This window comes from Apodemus sylvaticus, chromosome 7 (assembly GCF_947179515.1).
Source record: "Apodemus sylvaticus chromosome 7, mApoSyl1.1, whole genome shotgun sequence".
NCBI lineage: Eukaryota > Metazoa > Chordata > Mammalia > Rodentia > Muridae > Apodemus > Apodemus sylvaticus.
In genome coordinates this window covers 56,363,240-56,387,715 of record NC_067478.1, presented here as the reverse complement: position 1 = coordinate 56,387,715, position 24,476 = coordinate 56,363,240, and the positions used below count along the sequence as shown (strand labels likewise).

General features: G+C 42.6%; 1 protein-coding gene across 1 annotated transcript in view; it reads left to right on the top strand.

The window, feature by feature from the left end:
- Positions 1–22,359, top strand: part of Nedd4 (NEDD4 E3 ubiquitin protein ligase) — an 85,880-nt gene extending 63,521 nt beyond the window's left edge. Inside the window, exons 14-29 of the mRNA XM_052187823.1 lie at positions 581–700; positions 4,035–4,112; positions 4,327–4,381; positions 4,477–4,535; positions 5,964–6,029; positions 8,970–9,199; positions 10,631–10,752; positions 10,857–10,927; positions 12,986–13,081; positions 13,252–13,325; positions 13,691–13,751; positions 14,861–14,920; positions 15,639–15,746; positions 16,507–16,603; positions 18,988–19,060; positions 19,672–22,359. Coding sequence (XP_052043783.1) covers positions 581–700; positions 4,035–4,112; positions 4,327–4,381; positions 4,477–4,535; positions 5,964–6,029; positions 8,970–9,199; positions 10,631–10,752; positions 10,857–10,927; positions 12,986–13,081; positions 13,252–13,325; positions 13,691–13,751; positions 14,861–14,920; positions 15,639–15,746; positions 16,507–16,603; positions 18,988–19,060; positions 19,672–19,774 — 1,473 coding nt within the window. The 3' untranslated portion in view covers positions 19,775–22,359. The remainder of the gene's footprint in view (positions 1–580; positions 701–4,034; positions 4,113–4,326; positions 4,382–4,476; positions 4,536–5,963; positions 6,030–8,969; positions 9,200–10,630; positions 10,753–10,856; positions 10,928–12,985; positions 13,082–13,251; positions 13,326–13,690; positions 13,752–14,860; positions 14,921–15,638; positions 15,747–16,506; positions 16,604–18,987; positions 19,061–19,671) is intronic.
- The last annotated feature ends 2,117 nt before the right edge of the window (positions 22,360–24,476 follow it).

The following is a 24,476-nucleotide window of genomic DNA, read 5'->3' as shown; positions in this document are numbered from 1 at the left end:
ATGTGTAAGCAAAATCTCTATATAGCCCCTGGCAGTCCTGGAACTCACTTGGTAGATCAGGCTGGCCTCAGATTCACCGAGCTCCACCTGCATCTACTACCCAGCACATAAATGGGATTTCTGACATGAGTGTGCCTCTGTTTAGATCTTAGCTCCTTTTCTTAGAAGCAGCAGCTTAGGAATTGTTTCCTTTTCAAAGCCTCAACTTGTCATTAGCAAATGTTAACAATTATCTCGTGTGTGTGTGTGTGTGTGTGTGTGTGTGTGTGTGTGTGTGTGTGTGTGTGTGTGTGTCCCACCTGCCCCTAATTATATGGCTCCTAGTATTGACTGGTTTATCATGTTCGTTGTCTGTTTTCTTTCTTCCCAAGTAAATTGCTGTTTTTTTAAATATATTTTAAATTTTGATTTAAAATGTATCTTCTGCCTGTTTTCTGATGAGTGGTTTGCATTAAAATAAAAACAAAGGTTGTTTCACAATGCTAATAATGAAGAAAGGCAAGAGGCTTCTGTCAGGAATTCCTCCAGGTTAACTTTGAGGGTTTTTGTTTGTTTGTTTGTTTGTTTGTGCATATTTTAGCTTTTGCCTACTTCATCTGGATTGCCACCAGGTTGGGAAGAAAAACAAGATGACAGAGGAAGATCATACTATGTAGACCACAACTCTAAGACCACCACATGGTCCAAGCCCACCTTGCAGGTACTCTGCACTCTTAGCTTGTCTTCTTACAGCCCTGGGTAAGCTCAGACCTCACTGTTCTGCTGTCTCCTGTGGGCCTCTAGTATACACTGCCCACCATGTGTTACTGCCTGAAGCAAATCTGATATGGACTAGAGCAAAGCAATCATGTGCTCTTTTGGATGATTGTACCTTCATTGATTTTGTTGTTTAGTTTTGATCTGCATGCCTTTGTGTGTGAGAAGATGTTTGCACATGTGTATGTGTGTGTTTATGTACATGTGTATGTGTGTGTATGTGTGTTTGAAAATGCATTAAAGAATACTCGTGTGGAGGCCTACTTTTGACCCAATGTGTATTCCTCAATTGTTCTTCATGTTATCCTTTAGTCAGGGACTTTTTCTGAATTTGGACTTTTGTCTGGGATTTGATCTCTAGCTCTCAGACAGGGGGATTATATACTGTCCGCCATGCCTGCCTGGCTTTTTTATGTGTGCTGTGCATCTGAACTCTGCTCTTTACCCTAATGGCAAGTGTTTCATCCACTGGGCATCTCCCCAGGCACTTGTTCAGATATTTTGTTAAAAGGTAATCTTGGTGATTGGGGTCTGTGAAAGAAGTTTATAACTATGGGACTGAAGAGTTGGCTCAGTGGTTTAGAGCATTTGCTGCTCTTGCAGAGGACCCAGGATGCACATGCTAGCTCATTCGTAACTCCAGTTTTAGAGGATGTGATACCTTCTTTCAACCCTCATGGGCACTGCATACATTTGGTGCAACCATACATGCAGACCGAATACTCATAAAGATAATATAAATAAAAATTTAAAAGAAGTTTATAGGGCTGGAGAAGATGGCTCAGCGGTTAAGACTGCTCTTCCAGAGGTCCTGAGTTCAATTCCTAACAACCATATGGGGGCTCACAACCTTCTGTAATGGGCATCCATCTGGTGTGTCTGAAGACAGTGACAGTATTCCCACATATATGATATAATTAAAAAATAAGTTTATAATTGTGATATCTTCATGTTTATTTTATTTTATCACCATTTCTTTCATTGAATTTTTTTTCTTTTTACATTTTTTATGGGGGTAGACACCATAGGGTTGCGGGGGTCAGAGGACAACTTACAGGAGTTGGTTCTCTCCTTTGGCCATGTGGGTTCTGGGGAATCAAACTCCTTAGGCTTAGCAGCAAGCACCTTTGCCCACTCGGCATCGCACTGGCCCTACAGCCATGTCTGTGATGTGGTTTATCCCATTGTGACTCTTAAAGGGCAAGGCTATCTTTCTGCTGTAGGTTACCCACCTCTTACAGTTTGGCTATACAGGTTGGTACCTCTGGCTTCACAGCAGTCAACAGTCATCTTACTATGTGTTAATTAACTGAGAAAATTGTTATAAATTAGTTGGCTAAATTATTATAAGATCAAATTTTGATAGGAAATTTTATTTAAAATTCAGGGGGAAAAAGATTAAAATGTTGGAAAGATGGCTAAGTGATTTAGCAGCACTTGCTGGTGGTCTTCCAGGGGACTAAAGTTCAGTTCCAGTGTCCACATCAGGACCTCAAAATCATTTGTAGTAATTCCAGCTCTAGACAATCCAACACTTCTACCCTCTCCGTGGGCCCTGATATTATATCCATATGCAGACACACCTACACATAATAAATAAAGCCTTAGGACTTAGCCTCAAATGTCTAAGACTACCTTACAAGTGTGTCTTCTGTTTACAGGTTAAGCTAGCTATTTAAATTATATTATTTATTGTGAGTTCTCTGTAGTTTTAAAGTATGTCTTGATATGCCAGACTACACTGGAGACTAGTCATCTGTCATCAAGCCAGAGTCCTGTAGGCCCTCAGCCAGAGCTCCTACCAGTGACCCAAGTAGACAGGCAAATCTTCCTTCTAACAGGGTTTCTGCCCTGCCTGTCCTAGAACTCACTCTGTAGATCAGGCTGGCCTCGAACTCAGAAATGCACCTGCCTCTGCTTCCCAGAGTGGTGGGATTACAGGCATGTGCCACCACTACCCAGCAGTTCTTAAGACTTTTAAGGTCAACATCGCTTAAACAAATCTAAAAGAGTTTAATAATTTCACCTAATATAATATTATTAAAGTAATTATACATTAATTAATCCACATAAACAGAACTTTGTCCCCTTTTTTTAAAATGTGAATTGATCTTAGTCTACCCCTCTGTCTTTCAAAGAAAGAAAATCCATACTCACATAGGACCCCAACATGTGATTCTATTTTTTTATTCATTTATTTGTTTGACTATACCCATGAAGTTATTTGTGTGTATATGCATGTGTGCCACAGCATTTTTTTAGAGGTCATAGGGCAATTAACTTGTAGGAGCCTGTTCTGTCCTTCCTGTCATGCGAATCCTAGGTATCAAACTCGGGTTGTCGGGTCTGGCAATAGGCACCTTAGTCCCCTGAGCCATCTCACCATCCCCGATGTGGTACAGTCTAATGCCACCATCTTACACCAGTTTATATGCAGAGAAAAATTTGATGTAGTTCATGTTCCAAGGAACTGGGTAAAATGTTCTCAGTGGCTGCACAGTCGGGAGAAATGGTTCTCAATGGAAGACATCAGTCCTGTTCTCACTGGGAAGTGACGTTCTCTCACATCAGTAGGACCTTCTAGAAGTAGAAAGAAGTCACAAGATTAAACACAGTGAGGTGGCACAGGCCTGTAATCTTAGCATTATATATACATTGTATATTATACATAATATACAATCTCTTGTATATTAGGAAGAGCAGGACTCCAGTGCCAGTCTGTGAGCTCTTGTCTCAAAAGGCCAAACTGTGTAAATGAAATATAAAAGAGAATTTTATTTATTTCACTATTTTTCCATTTTCATGTATATGTGTATTTATTGTGTATGTGTATATTTGTGTGTTCATGTGTGCATTGCATACATGTGTGTATATGAATGCTCCCTCCATATGCCTTTGTGTGTGAGTGGATATAGAGGCCTCAGGTTAATGCCAGAAGTCAGCCTTCACTGCCCTTCTAATAATTCAATGAAGCAGCTGTCACTCAAGGCCACAACTTAACCTTTGCAGCTAGTGCACCTACACAGCTTGCTGTGCGGACCCCCTTTTTGCCATCCAAGGCTAGAATTATAGTGGACCATGGTACCTGCCTGGCATTTGCTTGGGTTCTTGGGATCCAAACTCCTGTCTTCCCTCATGGCAAATGCTTTAACTACCGAGCTTTCTCTCCAGCACCAATATTTTAAAAATCTCTTGGCATTACAAAGCAACTGTAGCACAGTGACTGTCATTATTTTAAAATGTGTGTGTTGTTTTATTCATGACTAAAACAAATAAAGGATGATCCAAGATCGAAAATTCCTGCTCATCTGAGAGGAAAGACAGCAGACTCATCTAATGACCTGGGACCCTTACCTGTAAGTCTGCTGAGCTTGTTTGACTAACTTCAGACATTTTGTACCTAGGGGTGTAGGAGTTATTTACCAACTATAACTATAACTAACATTATTATTAAGTTATTGATGTCTTTTGCTTAAAGTGATATGTGAGAGTCTTTTTTTTTTTTTTTTTTAATTAACCTGTACATCTAAGACCTGGTTCTAAAATATTGCAATGAATGTTTCATTACAGCCAGGCTGGGAAGAAAGAACCCACACAGACGGAAGAGTCTTCTTCATAAATCACAGTATGTGCTGCATGACTTCTCTGTTGCAGTTATTTGTAGTACGCAGTTGTAGAAACGAGGAAGAGGAACATCGCTTTTCTTTTTTTTCCTCTTAGATATAAAAAAGACTCAGTGGGAAGATCCTCGCGTGCAGAACGTGGCAATAACTGGACCAGTGAGTTCCTGCATCCTGGTGCTCTGGGTCAGGGGTGGAACTATAGAGGAACAGCCTTCTCTGGCCTCTTACACTGTCTATTCTTCTTTGAAAACAAAGTGAAGCCTTTTTTACCCTGCTCTCCAGACTTGGACTGCGAGGTGCAGTCGGGGTTGGGGTGATAGACAGCCCAGGCAGTCTAAAAGCAGAGAGGAGCTGCCTGTGTCAGGAAGAGTGACAGCTCCCTGTAGTCTCCTGACACACCTTGAACTAGATTTTTAGTCAAAGCCATTGCAAATGCCTACTATTTAAGCCTTATTCATGTTTTGTGTACTTATTTCAATATCCCATAATTATACTATTCTTGAGTTAGGTTAATTTACAGGAAATTCTGTCATATAGCTACTTTTTTAATTTCTTCAGATTTTGTTTAATTTATGAAATTAATCAAAATTGTATGTAATTTTTTGTTGTTTTTGTGTTTGTGTTTTTGTGTTTGGTTTTGTTTAGTTTGTTTTTTGGTTTTTTTTTTTTTTTTTTTTTTTTTTTTTTTGATTTGGATTTTTTTGAGATAGGGTTTCTCTGTGTAGCCCTGGCTATCCTGGAACTCACTCTGTTCAAGGCTGGCCTTGAACTCAAAAATCCACCTGCCTCTGCCTCTGCCTCCAAAGTGCCACCACCGCCTGGCCTTTTTTTTTTTTTTTTAAGATTAGTATCTTGCATCTTAGTATGTACTCTTTAATAAGAAAAGGAACTCCTAAGAGTTCAAGTAAAAAATTGTATTTTTTAATTTTTCCTTTAATGGAGAAGGCATTCTCAGATCCTTTTCAGAAGTAAAAAATTTGTTTCTAAATTTCTTCTACCTGAAAGACTTATTTTGCCTCTGGCATGTCACACTGTAAGAATATTGCATGAGCTGGAAATGGTAGCAGATTCTGTTAGCCCAGAAGTCAGAGGGATCAGTGTAAATTCAAGGATTGCCAGATGTACATAGAAATACTGTCTTCAAAAAAAAAAAAAAGTAGCCTCTTTCTCTCCCAGTGTGCTGTTTCTTCAGTAGATGCTCACTGTACTTCTGGACTCAGTTTGAAAACTTACGAAGCTAGCCATTTTGGCAGCATTCTATTGAAAAGTAAAAAAGCGATTCTTTTTTTTTTTTTTTTTTTTTTTGGTTTGGTTTTTTGGATTTGGTTTTTTCGAGATTACAGGCATGCGCCACCGCCACCACCACCCAGCGCAGTTTTATCTTAAAGTGAAATTTTAATAAGTTTTCAGTTTGCTTTTCTTCATATGAAACTTTAATTTCCACATAATTTTTTGTTTTTATAAATATTTATTAAAGTGAATATTCTAAAATGAGTATTAAAATATCCAGGGGAAGCATATAATGTTGTTTGGAATAAAAACAACCTAAACTTCCTTCATTTTTTCAAATGTTTTTAACTAAAGGCGGTGCCATACTCCAGAGATTACAAGAGAAAGTATGAGTTCTTCAGAAGGAAGCTGAAGAAGCAGGTGAGTGACATCATGACAGCTACTCATAGAAAATGGTGGTGTGGGGGTGGGTGGGGGTGGGTATGTGTGTGTGTTTTAAATTGTTTTTCCTCATGCATGCCTGAACTGGTCCCTGTGGAAGCCACAAGATTGTGCTGGTTCTGAAACTGCAGTTAAGGAGCCCTGTGTGCTTGAATCTGGGTCCTCTACAAGAGTACCAAGTTCTCTTAGCCACTAAACTATCTCTTCAGCTCCATGATTTTTAAAAGATTATTACTTTTAAAGGCTGGACAGGGTGGTGTGTGCCATCAGTCCCAGCACCCAGGAGGCAGAGCTAGGTGCGTCACCATGAGCTCACCATGAGCCAAGCATACACAGTGACATCTCCTTTCAAGAAACAAAACGAAATTACAGTTTTGTTTGTGTGTGAGTGCTGTAGTTGCCAGGGCATAGTCATATCCCCTTTACCTATAGGTGGTTGTGAGCTGCCCACTGTGATTCCTGTGAGCTAAGCTCAGGTCCTTCGCGTGAGCAGTATATGCTCTTAATTGCTGAGCCATCTCTCCAGTCTTGGGATGTGTATATTTTTGATAACTTACTAAATAGCATGGTTACATTTCTCTGTATTTTTCAGTAGTCTCTGTAAAAAAGATCATGAGACAGTTGCTTTTGTCTCTGCCCTCCTGGTGTTTGGTCTTTGTAACTTGGTGCTTAGGAGATTTATGTTTGATTGTGTTCCAGACACCTGGACCCTTTACTACCTTAAGTGTTAATAGCCATCCATTCTCAGCTTTAAACACATTTCTACACAATTTAAAAGTTAACAGTGGGGCTGGAGAGATGGCTCAGAGGTTAAGAGCACTGTCTGCCCTTCCAGCAACCATCTGTAATGAGATCTGGTACCCTCTTCTCTGAATTAAATAAATAAATAGATAAATAAATAAGTAAATCCTTTAAGAGTAAAAGTTAACAAAACAGTGCAGATGGATGGAATTGTTACTGATTTATTTCTTTGTGCTTGGCAGATAGGTTTGTTGCTCTTTCACATGACCAGTCTTCATTCTGTTTAGATTGAAATCCCTCATGGACTGGTCCCCTCCTCCTTTCCCCGCAGTTTAGGGGCAAGGCCTCTAGGTGGCAGTGCTAGGTTATGCTTTGTTTGGATTTCAAGCTGGTGACTTCCAGGGATTCAAAATGGTGGGTTCGAAACCAGAGTTTTTCATTCACAGATTTAACAAAATGAAATACTACTTTATTTTTAGCATACATATTATATTCCCCAATGAAATTTATATGTAGAAAAGGCCTTTTAAATCCTTCCTATCTTTAGTTATATCCTTAAACAATGGCTTTGTGTATAAATTTGAACTTTTAGGCATTCTGATTTTAAAGCATTTGATGAGGGATATGGATAGATTGACCTCTCAAGTTCAAGGCTAGCCTGGTCTTCATGTAGAGTTCCAGGACCAAAAGGGTTTCATAGAGAAACTCTATCTTGAAAACAAAACAAGTGTTTTAAAAGATGGGAGCTTGGGCCTGGGGGTGCAGACCTTTTATCCCAGGACGTGGGAGGCTGAGGCAGGCAGATGGCTTTGAGTTTGAACCCACCTTTGTCTACATTGAGAACTCCAGGCCACCTAGGGCTACATAGTAAAAACATATCCCAAAGGTGGGGAGAGATGATGAATATTGACTGCACATGTGCGTGTGCACACACGCTACTCAGTTTTTAAATATAAATAAATAAATCACTGGTGTTTTGAAATAGTCCAGCCTGGAATGGCCCCCCATCTCACAGCAGTCTTCCTGCCTTTGGTCTGCCAAGATCTTCATCTTCCATTCCCCTGGCTCCTGTTCGTTCAGATTTGACAGGACTGAACTTAACTCCCACCCCCACACTTAGTGCACAGTCCTGGAGGACACAGCCACATCGACACTATAGTCCGTCCACACCTAGAGTTTAGTTCCCATTCCCCACCCCTCCTGTACACAGGATCTGGCCCATAGCAAGACTCTGTCACACCCAGGTGCCTGGTAATTATTCTTTAAAGCCCACTTCTCTCCACTCCTACTAGTATTTAACCTTCACGAGCAGCGGGGAAAACCAGTATGTTGCCTATATTGTTTCTGTGGGCTGTTAATATTAAGTTCCCCTGGGACTTTCTGTTTTCTCTAAATATACTAACACATTGATTTGTTCTTCTAAGAGCTGCTCTTTCTTTGAGTTGGCAGAAGACTGAGAACTTGTAACAGTACCCACTTGACAATTGTACACCAAGCACTCACATACATATTATGGTATTTGCGGTATGATCTAAGCCATAGATATTTGTATTTGTCTCCAAAGCACAGATGAAGGAGCCAAATGTCTTATGAAAAGAGCAGAGCCTGGGAAGTCAGACCTTGGCTTCCGTTGTCTCTAGTTTCCTTGTGTTAAAACAGAGACAGTAGTGTGTCAAATGTTGTAACTCAAAGGACAGCCCCTGGAACAGGAATAGTAGGAGCAGGCTGGTAGCGAGGAGCCAGCTGTAGGCAGAGGGAGCATTGAAGGCAGAAGGGCCAAACCTGTATCTTAAATTTGGAACACAGTGCTCATTAAATGCCTTCCAGGGTTTATTCTCATTACCTTTAGCTTCTTTAGACACAAAAATAAGAAATGATGCCACTTCCAAACTGGATGTGGGGATGCATCCCAGTAAGTCCGTACTGGGTGGGGTGGTGGGGGCTTTGAGGGTAGAAGATCTTGAGTTCCAGACTAGCCTGACCTATATAGCAAATGAATGGCCAACCTGAATGACAAAAATGGATTGTGTTTCTTAAAGCAGGGTGGGGAAAGAAAGGTCAGCACATCTAAGTGGGGTTTTCCTGGTGGCTTTACTAAAAGGAAAAGCGCTAGGGGCACCTAGTGAAATCTGAGAAACTGGGCTGATTTAAAACATGTCTGTCTCCCTGGCTCTGCAGACTGACATTCCAAACAAATTTGAAATGAAGCTTCGCCGTGCAAACATTCTGGAGGATTCTTACCGGAGAATTATGGGTGTGAAGAGAGCTGACTTCCTCAAGGGACGACTCTGGATTGAGTTTGATGGTGAAAAGGGCCTTGATTATGGAGGAGTTGCCAGAGAGTGGTTCTTTCTCATCTCAAAGGAGATGTTTAATCCTTATTACGGCCTGTTCGAATATTCTGCTACGTAAGTTCCTCTTCCTAGTTGGATGGATGTAAGCAGTCCTGCTGCCTCAGTCCTGATTAGCTAACACTTCAGCCCCTCATCCACACACCTTTCATAAATACTTTAAATGGCTTTTTAAATATTTTCAATTTACAGTCTCCAAAATTAGGTTGCATGTTAGAAAGCATGGGCTACATGACTGGGGCTACAAGAAGATATTTCAGAAATGGCTTTTTAAAAAGTTGTGTTATAGAACATAAAAATTGTATGTAATGTATAGAACATAAAAATTACCATTTTAATCCTGTGTGTGTGTTCTGTGTGCTGTGGATCGCATGTGGTAGACAGGCCCTCCTCCACAGACTGCCCAGCCCAGCCTTCTATACGCACACACTTGGCTGGCATTTCACATGCATTCTGTATTACTGATCTCTATACCTTTCGCGTCCTCCTGAAATAATTCTACATTCCATATACAGGCAGCCACCAGTCTACTGTTCTCTGTGATTCTGACTGCATACTTACATTAGATACATGGGACCATACAGCACTTGGCTGAAGTATATGGATTATTTCACTTAGCATATTTCAAGTGACATTTCCTTGGAAAACATGAACAAACCTCTCTTCACCCCAGATAGGATACCAAGAACAGACCAACTTTGTATTCTTACCAAGGCCCAACATGGCAAACTCATGGGCTTACTTGAAGTATTTTCAGCACTGTGGGTGAGGCATTCTTCTGGCATCAGGCATGACTCATAGGGTAACAAAGAAGCCCTCCTAGCATGGGTAAGCCCTCCTGGGGTGCCCCGTGTGACTTCAGGAGCTCTGTTGGTCAGAGTCTCTTCTCCCCTGCTGTAGCTTTACCTAACCCAGGGCAGGGACTATGTATATCTTGGAGGTTTTGATAACTTCCTGGATCTTTGTTTTTAATTTCATTTAATGTGAATAGGTTTTCACCTGCATGTATGCCTATGCACCACATGCATGCAGTATCCACATAGGCCAGAAGAGGGCACCCGAACTGATGTTCCGGATGGTTGTTAGTTGCCATGTAGGTGCTGGAAATTCAACTGCTGGTACTGTACAAAAGGAGCAGGTGCTCTTCCTGAGTCTTGGAGCCTCTCTGTCTTTCCAAGGGGAAGTATTTGAATTTAGTTCAGAGGAAATTGTCCAGCAATCTGTCTTCAAAGTCTAACCATGTTATACCAAGCAACAAGGTTCTTTTTTCTTTGTCCTTTGTACTTGCAAATGAGATAGTTTTTTTTCTGTTTGTGTGTCCTTTGGGGCTGTTTTGACCTTTTGATAGAAGTTGCTATTTAATACAGATCCAGTGATTTTAGGACAGAAAAATAACAAAAGGGGAAATTTCCATTATCTTTGTCTATATAACTTTTTTTGTTCTATGAAATATTGAGAGGATCACATGAGCATGGTTTGTCTTTACAGGGATAATTACACCCTACAGATAAATCCTAACTCGGGCTTGTGTAATGAAGATCACCTCTCATACTTCAAGTTCATTGGTCGTGTGGCTGGGATGGCAGTTTACCATGGCAAGCTGTTGGATGGTTAGCATCAAGTGGCAAACTTTTATGTTGTTGTTGTTGTTGTTGTTGTTGTTGTTGTTGTTGTTGTTTGATAATCACCTATAAAATATTTTATTTCTTATTAGGGTTTTTCATCCGCCCGTTTTACAAGATGATGCTTCAGAAACTGATAACACTGCATGACATGGAGTCTGTGGTAGGTCTCTCTAATGCATTAGAATATGGAGTATTTAATGGTCAGGTGATTCCTTATAGAATTGGCTACGGGTTGCCCAGGCTGAGTGAGTGCTCTACCACTGAGTTGCGTACACAGTACAGATAATTTATATTAAAAACAGACATTAATAAGTTTTAATGTGTTAAAATATAGATAGGGGCTAAGGAGATGGGTGAGTGGGTAAGAGTATTTGCAGGGCACCAAAAAAAAAAAAAGCCAAATGGACCCCAAGTTTACATTCTTGCACCACATAAAACGTTGGTTGTGTCTTTGTGAATATCTGAATCTCAGCACTATTGGAGGCATCCTGCAGGATTTCTGGCCTTTGCTACCTATGAACTCAGTTCCTGGGTCAGCGAGAAGCCTGTCTCAGTGAGACACTCAGAGAGTAACTGAGCAGGGCCCTTGTGCTCAGAGGGTACATGCGCCATCACCCCCTACACACACACACACACACACACACTCACACACTCGAGTACACAGTCATCTACACACAAAAATATGCAAATGAACATTTTTCATCATACGATATACTGGAAGAAACTTTGCCATGAATACTAATATATCCTCTGCCCCCTTTTCTGTGGTGGGCCTTTTTCCTATCTCATGCCTGTGTCCACCTACTGACTTTATTGCACCGCAACTATTAATTACATCTTCTGCTGAATCCTTTTACATTGACTATTTTGTTTGTATATGGCTGTAAGCACCCACACATAGAGGGAGTCAATTCCCTCCTTCCATCATGTGAATTCCAGGGATTGAGTCTGCTCACTAAGTATAGTGGCTTTTCCTTTATTAAATATACACTTAACTATTTTTATTACATTGTTTATTTGGGAAGGGAAGTGTTGCTTGTACGTGGCTCCCTGTGGAGGTCACAGGACAGTTGGCCGTACTCTCCTCTCTCCTCCTGTCATATGGGTCGCAGTGATTGCACTCAGACCATCATTCTCGCGACCTTTACCCACTGAGGAGTCTTGCCAGACCTCTGCTGGGTTCTTTACACCGCACAATTGTTAGCTATCTTTTTTTGAGTTGTAGTTGTCTATAATGATTGGCAAATATTTAAAGCTGCCATTCCAAAGGTAGGGCATTGTTTGGGGGGGGGGGGCTTATGCAAGGAAACAGTAGCCCAAGGATCATGTCTTGTGTGGCCCTGTGCTGTGTGGGTACACATGGCTTCCATGTCAGTTACAAACAGTATGATCTTTATGTGTATGAGAGTTTTGCCAGCATGTACATATGTATATGCACCATAAACATGCCTTGTGTTCTCAGAGGCCAGAAAGGGATGCTGTGTCCCCTGAAGCTGCAGTAACAGATGCTTGTGAGATGTGATGTAGCTGCTGGAAATTAAACCTTGTTCTGCAGTAGCAGCTAGAGCTTACCACTGAGCTATCTCTCCAGGCCCCAATTGATTCTCTGTTGTGCTTTTTCTTGTTGTTTGAGACATTATCTTATGGAGCGCAAACTGGCCTCAAATGCACTATGTAGCCAGTCATGACTTCTGAGCCTCCTGCCTCTCTGTCTGGGTGCTGTGATTACAGTTGTGTTCCACCACACCTGGTTCATGCTTTTCTAGGAATCAAAGCCAGGGCTTTACACATGCACCAGTTGAGTGAGCCACATTCCCAGCTCCAGCAGGAATCTTTGGAAACTGTAAGAGCACATAGTTATTGTGTGGATTGGTTAAGACACCATATTTAATTTGAAATCTTTAGTACCAGTCATCAATGAACTCAGAGATTCCACATACAATCTCACAGGTGTGTGCCCTGTGCCCAGCTTTTCATGTTATGGGGGGGATCCAAACTCAGATCCTCATACTTGTGTGTGGTAGACGCTATGTTGACTGAGCATCTCCGCAGTCCATCAGCGTTGTCATGGCCGTTCAGGTGTCTTTCTGTATACAGATTTTTTTTTAAGTGCAGCTTTTCTTTAGGGGTATAGCTCAGTGGTAGAGCATATGCCTGGAATATACAGTTCTATGCTGAGTTAATTGATTGATTAATTAGAATGTAATTTTCCTTCTAGGATAGTGAATATTACAGTTCTCTGCGATGGATTCTTGAAAATGACCCAACAGAACTGGACCTGAGATTTATCATAGATGAAGAGCTTTTTGGACAGGTCTGTGTACTTTCAGATACTAGACATCTTTAGCAAAACCAGTGTTGGGTGTCACCCAAGTGTAGGCATCAGTACGCTCTTGAGATCCTTCTGGGCTCTGCTTGTACATTCATTCTCTGGCAACAAAAGCGTGTTTTTCCTCACAAAAACAATATTCTTGTTTAATTTAGACACATCAACATGAACTGAAAACTGGTGGGTCAGAGGTTGTTGTCACCAATAAGAACAAAAAGGAGTATATCTAGTGAGTACTTTATTTTTAAATATTTCGTAGAAAAAATTCCCTATTGCTTTTTTTCTGTTTCTTCTTCTCTTCCTCTTTTTCTTCCTCCTCTACTTCTTTTCTTCTTCGAGAAGATTTTTCCTTTCCTTGCTCTCTCTTACGAGAAGATTTTTCCTTTCCTTGCTCTCTCTTACCCTGTGCTAGAATCTCCATTTTCTTAGGACAACCACGCCCTAGTCCTCCCCATTTCTGCTCAGCTTTGCCTTGGGCCTAGCTCTAATCGGTCTGTTTCTAAGTAGAATAAAGTCATCCTGAAGTTGTTTCTTGACCTGTATGGGGGAAAACAGAAAGAAATGCTTTCTTTTACTTTTTTTCCTTCCTTTTAGCCTTGTAATACAATGGCGATTTGTGAACCGAATCCAGAAGCAAATGGCTGCTTTTAAAGAGGTAAGCACACAGCATTCTTTTGCTCGTCATGCAAAAACTTCAAAGATTCACCTGTCTGAGAGGGGTAAGATGTGCAAGCACTGTAAAGCCTTTCTCAGTATGTTTTTAATTTGATTTTATGTTTTTGTGGTTTTAAAATAATATGCATATGCAGCCCATGGAGAGCAGTAAAGGATCCCATGGAGTATACAAGTTGGGTCCCTGTTCTTCCTACCAGCCCTGTGCTCCCAAAAATAAGACTCAGACACAATATATGTACAAGTATCCTGTCCATATAGCTATGTTCTTCTCTGACTAGGATCATAACTTAAGATAACCCATTTATTTCGATCTTTACTCTGCCGCATATATCTCTGTTCAGGTGCTATACATATCATCTCACTATATCTTCCTGGGCAAGTCTTTCTGCTCTGGCTGTCTTCCAGAATTCTTAGAATCTTAGTGACAAGTGGGGAGGGAAGAGCAGTCTGGGTGGCTCGGTGGGTTAAGGTGTGTGGTGCCAAACCGGAGGACGTGATTTTGAACTCTGGACACATATACACATGGTAGAAGGATAGAGCTGACTCCTGTAAGTTGTCCTCTGACCTACACATGTGCTGTGGGACATTCACACTCATATGTTTTTACACAGACATAGGGCACAGATGTAATATTTTAGACAAAAATCAAATAGGACAGAAATACAACGTGATTACCAGACAGCTACAGTGCTGACTTTGGCTCTGTCTGTAGCAGGGCAGGTGACAGTGCGGAGGAGGGGCAGTCAGAGTCCAAATAGCTGGATTTAGCTTTGTGTACTCTGTGTGTTCTGAGAAAGGAACAAGTAAGTGAGAGATGACTGTAGGCAGGTGATGTTTGGGCCGCCTTCAGTCAGTGAAGGAAATGAACAGGGCAAGGCACAGAGGAGGCAGCAAAAACTCCTGCAGTGGGCGTGGCCGAGGGGGGTAGGCTTTTAACAGCCACTTTGAGAAATAAAGACAGAGCAGTCATATTGAGATTACAGTGAGGAGCTCATGAGTGGGTAGCAGCAGAACCTGTAGAGGCGTGAGAGTGCCCCATGCCTCCGGACTTCTAGCTTAGCGGCTTCTGACACACTGCCTTTCCCTTAGGGATTTTTTGAACTGATACCACAGGATCTCATCAAGATATTCGATGAAAATGAGCTAGAGGTAAGAACTGTCTCTGTGTGTGCTTGGGACTGTAGTTCAGTGTTGAGCACTTCAGGCCCTGATTTCAGGCCTCAGCATCACTGGTGTGGAGAGTAGAGGGGATGGAGGAGTGGGGAGGGAGGGAGAGGATGGCCATTTGTAGAGAGGGAGGAGGGAGGGTGCTTCCTCCGTGTGTGAAGCCCTGGGCACACTGTGGAACGGGTGTGGTGGTGCACACCTGTCATGCAGCACCTGGGAGTGGGAGCAGAAAGACCAATACTTCATGTCACCACAGCTACATTGTTTGACGCTAACCTGGGCTACAGGGACCCTGTTTTTACAAAGAGAACTGGAGGGCCAACAAGATGGCTTGGTGAGAAAAGGACTTAACTACCAATCCTGACAGTCTGAGTTTGTCCCCTGGAGTAGAAATGAACTCCCACAAGCTGTCCCCTAACTTTCTCACTCAGAACATGACATACATGTGCTGCCACACATATCCATGCAATAAAGTAGATCAAGATAGAGAAACATTTGTGTTAGAACAGCTTTGGCTGGGTGTAGTAGTGCATGCCTCTCTCAGCACTGGGAGACAGGCAGGTGGGCCTCTGGATCTGAGGCCAGCCTGATGTATATAACAAGTTCCAGGACATCCAGAGCTATATAATGAGACAACAGGACTTTGGCCCGGTTTTCCCTGCTCACTGTTCTGACCACCTGTCTACATCTCTGTCTGCAGCTGCTCATGTGTGGTCTGGGAGATGTGGACGTGTCTGACTGGAGGGAACATACAAAATACAAAAATGGCTACAGCTTGAACCACCAGGTCATCCACTGGTTCTGGAAGGTAATCTGAAGCGTATAGATTCAGTCATACTATGCCACCAGCAAAGCAAACAGACCTTTAATTTTGCGTGATATGCCTTTGAGTGTGAGTCCACACTCTAATATCCAGAGGTAAGTAGGGAAAGCAATCAGAATGAACTGATATCGGCACATTAGCTTTCACCAATATGAAATAGGCAATAGGCATTTTTTAGAACTTATAATAATCTCCTCTAGATTCTTAAGAGAGATACCTTTCAGTAATATCAGTACATGTAATTTTCAAAGGTTTTTTGTTTTGAGAGAGAGAGAGAGAGAGTGTGTGTGTGTGTGTGTGTGTGTGTGTGTGTGTACTTGCATGAGTTTGTGTCACATGTGTGCAGTAGTTGTAGAAGCCAAAAGAGGGAGCAAGGTTCCCCTGTAGTTACAGTTATAGACAGTTGTGAACCAGCATGGGAATGCTGGAGACTGAGCCATCTCTCCATTTCTGAGAGAAAGTTTTGTTTTGTTTGAGAACAAGAACAAAACTTTAGTGATTAGTCTCTAAATCCTAATGACTTTTTATTTATTTGTTTGTTTGCCTTTATTTTTTCGAGATAAGAGTTCTCTGTGTAGCCCTGGCACCCACAGGGACTCACTCTGTAGACCAGGCTGGCTTTGAACTCAGAGAGATCCACCTGCCGCCACCATTTCCTCCAGGGGCTTTATTTAGTGGCTTTTCGGGGATAATTTGTCTGTTATTTTTAGTACTCTCCTCTAGCAAGAGTCGTTCTGTTTTTTAGGCTGTTTTGAAGATGGATTCAGAAAAAAGAATACGCTTACTTCAGTTTGTTACCGGCACATCTCGTGTGCCTATGAATGGATTTGCTGAACTCTATGGTAAGGGTCCTGTGTAGATCTCTCAGAAGTGCACAGGAACTGACTGTCATTTTCATAGCTGAGAAGTCTTCAGGCTTCTATTAGCAAGCAGCAGGTGGGTAAGAGACTCTGCCCCCAAAAGGCAAGGGATTGTGCCTCTGCCTGATTGGACAGTGACGGAGAAACTGGCAGTGGGTGACTGGCTGTCCACCTTGACCTTTAGGCTGTGTTCGCTCCCACTGTGGTCCCAGAACCCGCAGCACCTCTGGCTTACTTCCTCTTTCCTTGCTTCATGCTCGCGCTTCCATTGCTCCTTCATAACTGTAATTTTGCTACTATTATGAATCATAAATGCCTATGTTTTCTGGTTGTCTTAGGCGACTCCTATAATGGGGTAGTTCAGCCCCCAACAGGGTGGCAACCCACAGGTGGAGAACCGCTGGTTTCATGTACTAGGTGGAGACAACAGTGAAATAGTGCGGTCTGACATCTGCGCAGTGAATACGCAGACTACTCTAAGGAAAGTTAAATGGCCCCTCTCACCCAAGGGCTCGCCCTCCGCTGCCTTCCCTGCCAGACGTTCAGTCCGGAAGTATTACAGGCATTTCAATAAATGTCACAGGCCTACTTGTGAGCTGGTGCGTGCAAACACAGGGGTCAACACTAATCACTTTTTTAGGCATCCATGGGGAACTTAAAATATATTCTCCACGGATTAGGAAGAACACAATGATTTCTTAAGAACTTGTAAAAAATAAACATAAATTAAAAGTAAGTTTTTCCAAGCTTTCTTAATCAGAGAATCTTTTTATGGTTTAGTGTGAGCTGTGGGGTAGAGACTCTTAGAAGGGGCTTTATTCAGATAACATTACACATAGCTCTAGCTCCCCCTCTACTTTTATTTTTTTCATTTTATTTCATGTGTAATGGTCTTTTCCCTTCATATATTTCTGCACACCGTGTGCTTGCCTGTGGAGACCAGAAGGGTAGGTCAGATCCACAAGTGCTACAATTAGGCAAGGTTGTGAGCCACCCAGTGTGGTTGCTGGGAGCCTAACTTGGTCTTCTACAGGAACAGTGTGGGCTCTTCCCAGCTGAGCTCTCCAGCCCTGGTACTTTAAGTAGCTGTGATCCAGTCCTGGAGGACAGACAAATACAGAAAGTTATGCCTCTGTAAACCTTCTGCAGGCGCTGCATGCACATTTGGGAGTGATTATGTGACTTAAGGAGATAAGTGGAAAGTCTCAGATCAGGATGTGAGCTTGGTTATCTGGCACTTCAGATGTTGAGGATTGGACAGAAAGAAGTGGAAACTCTGAAAGAAAAAGTCAGTTTCCAAAATGTACATAATGAGAAAAATTGTAGACGGTAAATGGGGTCTCTTGCACATAAGATGCTCTAGGCCCGAGGTTCCCAGCCTGTAGATCGAGACCCTTTTGGGGGCTCACATATTGGATATTTGCATTACAGTCTAAACCGCTAGCAAAATTACAGTTATGAAGTATCAATGAGGTAATTGTATGGTTGGGGGTCAGCACAGCATGGAAGGCTGTCTGAAAGGACCGTGGTGTTAGGAGGGAAGTAAGGGCGAAAACCGCCCAGAAAGACTCAGGGATCCCAATGCTTGGGTGTCTAAAGTACAAAGATATTCAGAAGTTTGAGGCCAGCCTCAGCTATATTGTGAGTTCCAGCACAGCCTGGACTAAGAGTAAAACCCAGTCTTGAACACCAAACTAACCCTTGCCACCAAGCTTTACGACCGTCAAGCTTTACGACCATAGTAAGTCCCCAGAACCCACAGGTGGAGCGAACTCCCATAGGTTGTACCTCACACATGTACACTAAGATACAGAGGAAATAATAATGAATAATTACAATTTAATTTTTAAAAGCTAAGACTTCAGTTCAGCAGTCAGTGCTTTCATGGCATGTGGGAGGCCCTAAATTCAGCGTTGAAAAACAGACCAAAGAACACCACACAGAAACCACACGGCCTCCCACGGCCACTCCGAGCTGGAGACTGTCGTGGCTTGTACATCCTCCAGCTGTGTTTTATCCTGCTATTGTCAGGTTTTACAGTGAAATTACATAATCAGGGGAAAATTAAAACTGGTCTAATGGGAATCTAAAGCAGAAAGGAAGTCCGTCCTTCCTCCCTGTACCAGTGAAGAAACTCCTAATTCAAGATGCAGCTGGGTCAGATCTAGCAAAAAGTGTCACCAGGTGTGCCGCAGTGAGGCAGAAGGGCACAGCCCCCAGGTGAAGTGACAGACTGTGATGACTGTACAGTGAAGCATGGGGAGGTTCATTTCTGTGTGTGCACGTTCTATACGTGGAAACGTGTGTTTCAAAACAACTAGGGACTTGTGGGTAAAGTAAACCACAGAAACTCATCTTCCCCACAGGCTCGAATGGACCACAGTCCTTCACAGTGGAACAGTGGGGCACCCCTGATAAGCTGCCAAGAGCTCACACCTGGTGAGTAGCTGTTTTACTCTAGACGCGGCATAGTCCCTCCCTGCTGGCCTAGGAGCAGCCCCAGCTGTGCCCTATTGTAATAGGCAGCCTTAGAAGACGGGAAGGGACGGGAACAAAGAGTACTGACTGTTCCTACGTTTGTGTTGGGATCTTCTGGTGTGTCTAAAAACAGCAACAGTGGCCGGGCGTTGGTGGCGCACGCCTGTAATCCCAGCACTCTGGGAGGCAGAGGCAGGCGGATTTCTGAGTTCAAGGCCAGCCTGGTCTACAGAGTGAGTTCCAGGACAGCCAGGGCTACACAGAGAAACCCTGTCTCAAAAAAAACAAATCCAAAAAAACCAGCAACAGTGTACTCATATACATAAAATAAATAAATCTTTATTTTCCCCAAAGTGCCAGAGCATTCTATCTCCAAGGTTAACATAGTCAAGGAACCCAGTTATCTGGAGAGGGGTGTGAGACTGCACAAGAGTCAGGAGACCTTCCTCGCTGTTGTGACCTGATAGCATGATGAAACACACTCTTGACTGGGTAGCAGTGGGACTATGGTTACTGTGGTGACATTTCCCCCATCTCTGTCAACTCTAACCAGATCCTCTAAATCTTTTCAGCTTCAATCGCCTGGACCTGCCACCCTATGAATCCTTTGAAGAACTCTGGGAAAAACTTCAGATAGCGATTGAGAACACACAGGGCTTTGATGGGGTTGATTAGATTATAAGAAACAAGCTGTGGTGTCCTGTACACCATAGTTTCTAAGCAAAAGCAAAAACAAAATCACATTTTAACATTTTCCAGATAATTTCTAAAAGATGGTCACTGGCTCTTCCCACCGAGACCAGAACATGTTTATCCATTTTAGCCACCACCATGCTAACCCGTTCACTTTGTCCAGTTGTTGGGGTTCACGTGTACACTAGGATGTGAGTCCTGTATACCTGAGTTCTGACCGTTTCACATCTTGCTAGGCACATCCTTCTGAAACTACTGAGATTCCAACTGTGAAATATCTGTCATAAGTAGCTGGTGGGAAAAATTTGATGCTTTTTTAAGATGAAATTTGGACAAAGAACGTCTTTAATGATTAGTGTACTGCGACATACTTAGTACCCCATGTCGCTACTTATTCTGTAGACCTGCTAGTGTACCTTATTGCCTAGAACCTTGAAGCCGCTTTGGAAGATGTATCACACGTGTTTTTAGTCACTTAAGTCACTTGTTTAAAAAAAAAAAAAGTTACTCTTCACTTGAAGTATTTCACGTTTGTTAGCATGCAGCTTGCGCCCACAGGCGATCCTGGAGACAGGTGGGGCAAGCTTTTCTTTGCAATGTGTAGTTAGTATTAAGCCTCCTTTTTGCCTGTGCATCCTCCAGGCTAGAGTCATTATGTGTTAGTGCGTTAGAATTCCTTCAAACACGAAACAAGCTCCACAACGCAGTGTTGCTAAGCATGCCGTGAAGAACCGAGTTACATGTATGACTTGCCCTTACCAGCCACTCTTCACGCTTGCAGTCACGTAGTACATACGTGTTTACGGAGTTCATTATGTTTACAGATTAAGCGAATTTCTGTAGTTGCATTTTTATATTTTTAGTATCACATTAGTATAAAATTTGTTTAAAATAACCAAAGAGTAGTTCAGTGCATAATTTGTATGAATTTGTTACCAGGTTTCTTATGCTTTCTAAAAAATACTGTTTCCTATGAAAATTATGTTTTATTAAAAGTCAAAAACCCTTGGGGCAAACTGCTACAGGTGGAAGTGCCGCTGTAACCACATTGAAGGATAGGAAGGGATCCCATGCGTGAATCTGCACACATAAGAGAGCTGGCCGGCTGGCCAGGTCCTCGATACAATTGTCAGCAGTGAAATCCAGCTCTGTCTTCATCCTCAAGCTTAGAAATGTGTAGGTGACTTTACTAACAATGGAAAGTAGGCGTAGGCAGAATGAGGCAGAAGGACAGGAAAGCGAGGTCCTGGTCCAACTGTGAAGTCATCTGCCAAGGCTCCTTCTATTCACCTGACTCTAATGATTATACAGAAAACGTTATTAGATATGAGAAAAGCAGTGTTGCATGTACTGAATTAGTGTAAGCTTCTGATGTAAACTTTCTGGAATGCTTCTAAGTAGTCTATGGGCGCTTTAAGAAATACTTGGGGCCATTGACTTAAGCCCGTCAGCCCATGCATGGTAGAGATTTCAGTGGCAGTAGAAAAAACGCCTTCCACAGACCACACCATCAGGTTGGTCAGGGAAAGACACCCAAGGTCAGTGCATGCTTCCAGACTGTCTTGATCAGTCAGCCTGGCATGGCCACCATCCATTCTTGATTTTAACATTGGCCAGCTGAGCCTGCAGCACGGGCCTCCAGTTTCCCCATCTGGAAGATGTGAATAGCTGTGCCCACCCATTCTCTCTCAAGGCTATGGTAAGTTCTTAAAGAGGTACTTTCCTACGAGCCACCAGAGTGAGTCGGCTGTCTGCCCTCCCAGTAAGCATGTTCACCTAAAAGAGATTTAGAGTAGGCGAGGATAATCCCTAACATGTGCTGGCTTATGTGTGCGTTCATGTATGGATCTCAGCGTCAAAGTTCACTTTCTCCATAGTGGCAAAGGAACACTAATATGGGCTGGTGCGTTACCTGGATTGTCTCCATGTATTGAACTAAGGGTGAGAACAGAATTGTACATGGTTGTTCGCTGTCGCCTCTGAGAACTCATCCACAGCAGAGCTTAGCAAACACGAGCCTCCTCTCCTCCACACCCATTTATTTCCCTTTGATAATTCTGTGACTTCACTACACCCTGGTGTTAAGGAGACCAGGTGTGTCCCCACCCCTACCCCCAGGTGTGTAGTATCAGTCTGGAGGGACCCTGGGTGGAACACCACAGCCCCCATGCCAGTGCATGAGAACAACTCTTTGGCATTCTCCCACTGGGGCTTTGTAGAATCACTCTCAATGAAACACAAAGGCTCTGTACTTCTCTAGAAAAGTGTGTTAGCCTTCTTTTTCTCTAATCCCCAACCCCAACAAATGAAACACAAAATTTCATTACAAAAGCAAACCCAAATGGTATTTGTTTTCGATTTTATTTATACCGCTCAAGTTCTTCCTTATGAGTATCAAGTTAAACACAATTGGTTTTAATGATAAGCTATTTGACATTGTTTTTAAATTTTTTCTTATATGGTAAATGTATATCCAGATTAATGTATCGAAATTTATTGCATAAACTATAATCATTTTCAAAATCTCAATTCCACAAATAAAGTTCTATTCTAATTTTAAAAACAAAGCTGTGACTCCGTTTACCTATAAATGTTTTCAGATTCTCAAGACAGACTTGACATGTGTGAATGCCCTCCATGATAATTATATCTGACAGACAGCTGTCCTCTGGCCTTTATGCTAGCAAGCATAGAAGGCACTTTAGTTTAGGACTCCCTATTTGGTTTTGGGTTACACAGTTCTTCCTGTAATAATGAATTCAGTAACCTCATTCCTGTATGTGCTATGTGCACACCCTCTCCAGACAGTGCACTGGGAACTTCAGACCCCTGGAATCCTCCCATGCACTGGGCTACACAAAAGTGTGAGCTTCCCCACTCCTGGTAGCAGTCAGATTTAGACAGGACTCAAGCATATACTACAGTGTGAATAGAAGGGCAGATCTGATTTGAACTGACTTTAGGGTGCATATGCAGTAAGGCAGAGCTGTCTTCGAGTGAACTCTGGGGAGAATCCCCTATTTACCTTCTATGCCTATGCATAATTGAGTGTGTATATGACTAAAGTCAGATGCATTATGACAGTCCCAACCCCCAGTCCTTTCACAGGAGTCATATCAGATACTTCATTATGGTTCAGAGCAGCAATTACAGTTATGAAGAAGTAATGAAAATGTTGTGGTTGGGAATTACCACATGAGGGTCACAGCATTAGGAAGATTGAGAACCACTGCATTATGAGATGGGAAATCTGTCAATCAAAATAGGGGGTCACCCAAGCTACAGCGCCCCCTTCCTTAGACCTGATAAGAAGACCTGTAGCCTGGGTTCTTGAATGTTCTCACTCTTGTAGCCTCCTGTTGGTGTTCTTTCGCTCATTAAGAAAGGGGAAAAAAACCTTTAAAAAGCCACAGCCCCTCGGGCTGGAGAGCTTGATCCAGCCCAGCTGGACAAGTGCTGGAGCACTCACACTGGTGGTCCTGATGCAAGTGCGCTGACAAGCTGAACACCTCAGCCACTGCCCAGTCCCAAATCAAAGGCTTTGTGTTGGCCTACCCCATCTGCAAACTGCTGTGGTCCATGAAGGAGCCTGTCCTGAAAATCCAAAGCTATAGGATCTCCAGGACACAAGGCAACAACAGGATATCCATCCGAAGTCCTGGTGAGGCTCCAGTATTGGTAGAGAAGCCAGAGGCCTTAAACCAGACCAATGATTCATTGCAATTGGTATTTACAAGTGAAAGCAGAGATCTACTGTGGGACATGACCCACTGCACCTTCCACGATGAGGTGGGGCAGGGCTTGCAGGGGTGGATAAGAAAGAAGATGAGTAAGAATGGGGAACATGATGTGAAATTCACAACATATCAATAAAACATTGTTAAAATCAAAATGGGAACACTCCCACTTTTTCCATCCCTTTGGGTGCAGTGACCTCAGCATCGGTATCCACTATGACCAGTAACTTTGTATTAAATTCCCCAGAGCCATCATTATAGACAGTAGATGTGGGTGCTGAGATCTGAATGTGGGTTATCTGCAAAAGAGTATTCCTAATTGCCGAGAAAACTGACTCTGAGAGGCTATTGGTAGTTGTTCACTGCTGGGGAGGAGGTGTTGTTTTCTTAAGTGGTGTAACCTCTTATATGCTGACCATGCTCCAATAAATAACCTCCCATCTTCAAAAAGATGTACTATGTTGCATTTAATAATTTCTTGAAAGATTTTTAAGGGCTAGAGAGATGGCTCAGCGGTTAAGAGCACTGCCTGCTCTCTTCCAGAGGTCCTGAGTTCAATTCCCAGCAACCACATGGTGGCTCACAGCCATCTGTAATATCTGATGCCCTCTTCTGGTGTGTCTGAAGACAGCAACAGTGTACTCACATACATGAAATAAATAAAACCTTTTTTAAAAAACCTTTTTAAAAAAGATTTTTAAAAGAAGTGTTGCCAGGCAGTGGTGGCACACGCCTTTACTCCTAGCATGTGGGAGGCAGAGGCAGGCGGATTTCTGAGTTCGAGGCTAGCCTGGTCTACAGAGTGAGTTCCAGGACAGCCAGGGCTATACAGAGAAACCTGTCTCAAAAAAGAAAAAAGTTTGTGTGTGTGTGTGTGTGTGTCTTTGGAGGCTAGAGGAGGGTGGGGGGTCACCTGGAGCTGGAATTAATGTTGCTTGTGAGCCACT